General features: G+C 51.6%; 1 protein-coding gene across 1 annotated transcript in view; it reads left to right on the forward strand.

Moving 5' to 3' along the window:
* Positions 1–2,820: 2,820 nt before the first annotated feature.
* C1QL2 (complement C1q like 2) overlaps positions 2,821–6,228 on the forward strand; it is a 6,122-nt gene continuing 2,714 nt past the window's right edge. Inside the window, exon 1 of the mRNA XM_038746067.1 lies at positions 2,821–3,435. Coding sequence (XP_038601995.1) covers positions 2,821–3,435 — 615 coding nt within the window. The remainder of the gene's footprint in view (positions 3,436–6,228) is intronic.

Here is a 6,228-nt window from a genome sequence, read left to right on the forward strand (position 1 = left end):
GTCAACACATAGTAAGCACATAGTAAGCGCTTAACAAATACCATCATCAGCACCAGCAGCGCTCTGCACAGAGTTAAGTGCTCCATAAATACGACGGGAAGGAAGGGAGTGTGGAGGGTGTCAGCACATAGTCAGCACATAGTAAGCGCTTAACAAATACCATCATCAGCAGCGCTCTGCACAGAGTTAAGTGCTCCATAAATGCGACGGAAAGGAAGGGAGTGGAGAGGGTGTCAGCACATAGTCAGCACATAGTAAGTGCTTAACAAATGCCATCCTCAGCATCAGCAGCGCTCTGCACAGAGTTAAGCGCTCCATAAATGCGACGGTAATAGAGTCTGTCTCCCCCTTTTAGACTGTGAGCCCACTGTTGGGTAGGGACTATCTCTATGTGTTGCCAATTTGTACTTCCCAAGCTCTTAGTCCAGTGCTCTGCACATAGTAAGCGCTCAATAAATACGATTGATGATGATGATGATGATGACGGGAAGGAAGGGAGTGTAGAGGGTGTCAGCACATAGTCAGCACATAGTAAGCGCTTAACAAATGCCATCATCAGCATCAGCAGTGCTCTGCACACAGTTAAGCGCTCCATCAATGCGACGGAAAGGAAGGGAGTTTATTTTATTCTATTCTATTTTATTCTATTTATTTTATTTTGTTAGTATGTTTGGTTTTGTTCTCTGTCTCCCCCTTTTAGACTGTGAGCCCACTGTTGGGTAGGGACTGTCTCTATATGTTGCCAATTTGTACTTCCCAAGCGCTTAGTACAGTGCTCTGCACATAATAAGCACTCAATAAATACGATTGATGATGGTGAAGGGAGTGTAGAGAGTGTCAGCGCATAGTAAGCACATAGTAAGCGCTTAACAAATGCCATCATCAGCATCAGCAGTGCTCTGCACACAGTTAAGCGCTCCATCAATGCGACGGAAAGGAAGGGAGTTTATTTTATTCTATTCTATTTTATTCTATTTATTTTATTTTGTTAGTATGGTTTTGTTCTCTGACTCCCCTTTTTAGACTGTGAGACCACTGTTGGGTAGGGACTGTCTCTATATGTTGCCAGTTTGTACTTCCCAAGCGCTTAGTACAGTGCTCTGCACATAATAAGCACTCAATAAATACGATTGATGATGGTGAAGGGAGTGTAGAGAGTGTCAGCGCATAGTAAGCACATAGTAAGCGCTTAACAAGTACCATCATCAGCATCAGCAGCGCTCTGCACAGAGTTAAGCGCTCCATAAATACGACGGGAAGGAAGGGAGTGTAGAGGGTGTCAACACATAGTAAGCACATAGTAAGCGCTTAACAAATGCCATCATCAGCATCAGCAGCGCTCTGCACAGAGTTAAGGCTCCATAAATGCGACGGAAAGGAAGGGAGTGTAGAGGGTGTCAGCGCATAGTAAGCACATAGTAAGCGCTTAACAAATACCATCATCAGCAGCGCTCTGCACAGACTTAAGCGCTCCATAAATGCGACGGAAAGGGAGTGTAGAGGGTGTCAACACATAGTAAGCGCTTAACAAATACCATCATCAGCATCAGCAGCGCTCTGCACAGAGTTAAGCGCTCCATTAATACGACGGGAAGGAAGGGAGTGGAGAGGGTGTCAGCACATAGTCAGCACATAGTAAGCGCTTAACAAATACCATCATCAGCAGCGCTCTGCACAGAGTTCAGCGCTCCATAAATGCGACGGAAAGGAAGGGAGTGGAGAGGGTGTCAGCACATAGTCAGCACATAGTAAGCGCTTAACAAATACCATCATCAGCAGCGCTCTGCACAGAGTTAAGCGCTCCATAAATGCGACGGAAAGGAAGGGAGTGTAGAGGGTGTCAGCACATAGTCAGCACATAGTAAGCGCTTAACAAATACCATCATCAGCAGCGCTCTGCACAGAGTTAAGCGCTCCATAAATGCGACGGAAAGGAAGGGAGTGTAGAGGGTGTCAGCACATAGCACATAGTAAGCGCTTAACAAATGCCATCATCAGCAGCGCTCTGCACAGAGTTAAGCGCTCCATAAATGCGACGGGAAGGAAGGGAGTATAGAGGGTGTCAGCACATAGTCAGCACATAGTAAGCGCTTAACAAATGCCATCATCATCAGTAGCAGCGCTCTGCACAGAGTTAAGCGCTCCATAAATGCGACGGGAAGGAAGGGAGTATAGAGGGTGTCAGCACATAGTCAGCACATAGTAAGCGCTTAACAAATGCCATCATCATCAGTAGCAGCGCTCTGCACAGAGTTAAGCACTCCATAAATGCGACGGGAAGGAAGGGAGTGTAGAGGGTGTCAACACACAGTAAGCACATAGTAAGCGCTTAACAAATGCCATCATCAGCATCAGCAGCGCTCTGCACAGAGTTAAGCGCTCCATAAATGCGACGGGAAGGAAGGGAGTGTAGAGGGTGTCAACACATAGTAAGCGCTTAACAAATGCCATCAGCAGCAGCGCTCTGCGCAGAGTTAAGCGCTCCATAAATGCGACGGGAAGGAAGGGAGTGGAGAGGGTGTCCGCCCCTGGCACCCAAGGGGGGGGGAGCAGGGGCGGTGCCAACCTTCCCCTCCCCCCGTCCCGTCCGGCCTGACGTCACCCAGCGCCCCCCGCCCCTCGTCTCGGGGAGAAAGTGGGGGGCCACCCGGCCGGCCGGCGGGAGAGACGGCCCCGGCCAGCCGCAGCCTCGGACGCCCCCCGACCCCCGGGGCGGCCGGGGAGCGGGGGGCTCCGGAGCCCCCTGCCCGTCGCCCTGCCCCCCGGGCCGGCCCGTCCCCGTCCCGGGCCTGCCTGGGCGCCTCGGGGGCGGCGCTGACCATGCTGCTGGCCGTCCTGGTGGCCGTGCCCCTGCTGCTCCTGCCGGGTGCCACCCGCGGGGCTGCCCGCTACGAGATGCTGGGCACCTGCCGCATGGTGTGCCAGCCTTACGGCCCCAGCGGCCCGCCCAAGCTGGCCCCGGGGACGGCGCAGGGCAGCCCACCGGGCATCATCCCCCCTGGCACCGCCCCGGGCATCCTCCCCCCACCGGGCACCCCCTCTCCCTTCTGGCTCCGGGGTCCCCCGGGCCCTCCCGGGCGGCCGGGCCCCCCGGGCCCTCGGGGCCCCCCGGGGGAGCGGGGCGAGGCGGGGATGCCCGGTCTCCCGGGCCCGCGGTTGGCACCGGGGCCGGCCGAGGCGGGAGGGGGCATCCCGGCGGGCACGGCCGGGCTGGGGCCGCCCCGGATCGCCTTCTACGTGGGGCTGAAGAGCCCCCACGAGGGCTACGAGCTGCTCAAGTTCGACGACGTGGTCACCAACCTGGGCAACCAGTACGACCCCGCCACGGGCAAGTTCAGCTGCCAGCTGAGGGGCACCTACTTCTTCACCTACCACATCCTCATGCGCGGCGGGGATGGCACCAGCATGTGGGCCGATCTCTGCAAGAACGGCCAGGTGAGCTCCTCCTCCTCCTCCTCCTAGACCACTGGCGAATCAATCAATCAATCAATCGTATTTATTGAGCGCTTACTATGTGCGGAGCACTGTACTAAGCGCTTGGGAAGTACAAATTGGCATCACATAGAGACAGTCCCTACCCAACAGTGGGCTCACAGTCTAAAAGGGGGAGACAGAGAACAGAACCAAACATACCAACAAAATAAAATAAGTAGGATAGAAATGTACAAGTAAAATAAATAAATAAATAAATGTTCTGATCAATGCACGGATCTATAATCTATAATTAGATTATAATCTAATCTAATACACCGTTCTAATCAATCAATCAATCGCATTCATTGAGCGCTTACTGTGTGCAGAGCACTGGACTAAGCGCTTGGGAAGTCCATATCGAGGCAGTCCCTACCCAACGGTGGGCTCACGGTCTAGAATAATAATAATGGCATTTGTTAAGCGCTTACTATGTGCAGAGCACTGTTCTAAGCGCTGGGGTGGGGGGTTACAAGGTGATCAGATTGTCCCATGTGGGGCTCACAGTCTTAATCCCCATTTTACAGATGAGGTAACTGAGGCTCAGAGAAGTTAAGTGACTTGCCCAAGGTCACACAGCAGATATGTGAGGGAGTCTAGAAGGGGGAGACAGAGGACAAAACCGAACATATTAGCAAAATAAAATAAATAGAATAGGTATGTACAAGTAAAATAGAGTAATAAATATGCACAAACATATATGCATATATACAGGTGCTGTGGGGAAGGGAAGGAGGTAATCAATCAATCGTATTTATTGAGCAATCACTGTGTGCAGAGCACTGGACTAAGCGCTGGGGAGGTTACAAGGTGATCAGGTTGCCCCACGGGGCACTCACAGGCTTCATCCCCCCTTGACAGATGAGGCACAGTGAAGATAATAATGATAATGATGATGATGGCATTTGTTAAGCGCTTACTATGTGCAAAGCACTGTTCTAAGCGCTGGAAGGGGATACCAGGTGATCAGGTTGTCCCACGGGGCACTCACAGGCTTCATCCCCCCTTGACACAGTGAAGGCACAGTGAAGATAATAATGATAATGACGATGGCATTTGTTAAGCGCTTACTATGTGCAAAGCACTGTTCTAAGCGCTGGAAGGGGATACCAGGTGATCAGGTTGTCCCACGGGGCACTCACAGGCTTCATCCCCCCTTGACAGATGAGGCACAGTGAAGATAATAATGATAATGACGATGGCATTTGTTAAGCGCCTACTATGTGCGAAGCACTGTTCTAAGCGCTGGAAGGGGATACCAGGTGATCAGGTTGTCCCACGGGGGGCTCACAGTCTTCATCCCCATTTTACAGATGAGGGAACTGAGGCTCAGAGAAGGTAAGTGACTTGCCCAAGGTCACACAGCAGACATGTGATGGAGCAGGGATTCGAACCCATGACCTCCGACTCCAAAGCCCGTGCTCTTTCCACTGAGCCAAGCTGCTCCTCATAATAATGATGATGACAATGATGGTATTTGCGAAGCGCTTACTATGTGCCAAGCACTGTTCTAAGCGCCGAGGGAGATACGAGGGCATCGGGCTGCCCCACGGGGGGCTCACGGTCTTCATCCCCACTTGACAGATGAGGGAACTGAGGCACAGTGAAGATAATAATGATAATGGTATTTGGGAAGCACTTACTATGTGCCAAGCACTGTTCTAAGCGCTGAGGAGGATAGGAGGGCATCGGGTTGTTCCACGGGGGGCTCACAGGCTTCATCTCCATTTGACAGGTGAGGGAACTGAGGCACAGAGAATAGAATAACAATGATGGTATTTGGGAAGCGCTTACTATGTGCCAAGCACTATTCTAAGCGCCGAGGGAGATACGAGGGCATCGGGTTGTCCCACGGGGGGCTCACGGGCTTCACCCCCATTTGACAGATGAGGGAACTGAGGCACAGTGAAGATAATAATAATGATGGTATTTGGCAAGCGCTTACTATGTGCCAAGCACTGTTCTAAGCGCTGAGGGAAATACGAGGTCAGCGGGTTGTCCCACGGGGGGCTAACGGTCTTCATCCCCATTTGACAGATGAGGGAACTGAGGCACAGTGAAGATAATAATGATAATAATGGTATTTGGGAAGCGCTTACTACGTGCCAAGCACTGTTCTAAGCGCCAAGGAGGATAGGAGGGCATCGGGATGTCCCATGGGGGGCTCACAGACTTTATCCCCATTTGACAGGTGAGGGAACTCAGGCACACAGAAGGTAATAGGGTAATGATGGTATTTGGGAAGCGCTTACTATGTGCCAAGCACTGTTCTAAGCGCTGGGGGAGATGCGAGGTAAGCAGGTTGTCCCACGAGGGGCTCACAGGCTTCATCCCCATTTGACAGATGAGGGAACTGAGGCATACAGAAGATAATAATGATAATGATGGCATTTGTTAAGTGCTTACTATGTGCCAAGCACTGTCCTAAGCGCCGGGGTGGATAGGAGGGCATCGGGTTGTCCCACGTGGGACTCACAGTCTTCATCCCCATTTGACAGATGAGGGAACTGAGGCACAGTGAAGATGATAATAATGCTAATGATGGCTTTTGTGAAGCGCTTATTATGTGCCAGGTACTGTGCTACACAGCGCTTAACAAATGCCACGATTACTAGTATTATGATTACCCACCCCAGCGCTTAGAACAGTGACTGGCATATAGTAAGCGCTTAACAAATGCCATGATTATTAGTATTAGGATTACCCACCCCAGCGCTTAGAACAGTACCTGGCATATAGTAAGCGCATAACAAATGC

Source organism: Tachyglossus aculeatus, chromosome 1 (genome assembly GCF_015852505.1).
Source record: "Tachyglossus aculeatus isolate mTacAcu1 chromosome 1, mTacAcu1.pri, whole genome shotgun sequence".
Lineage (NCBI taxonomy): Eukaryota > Metazoa > Chordata > Mammalia > Monotremata > Tachyglossidae > Tachyglossus > Tachyglossus aculeatus.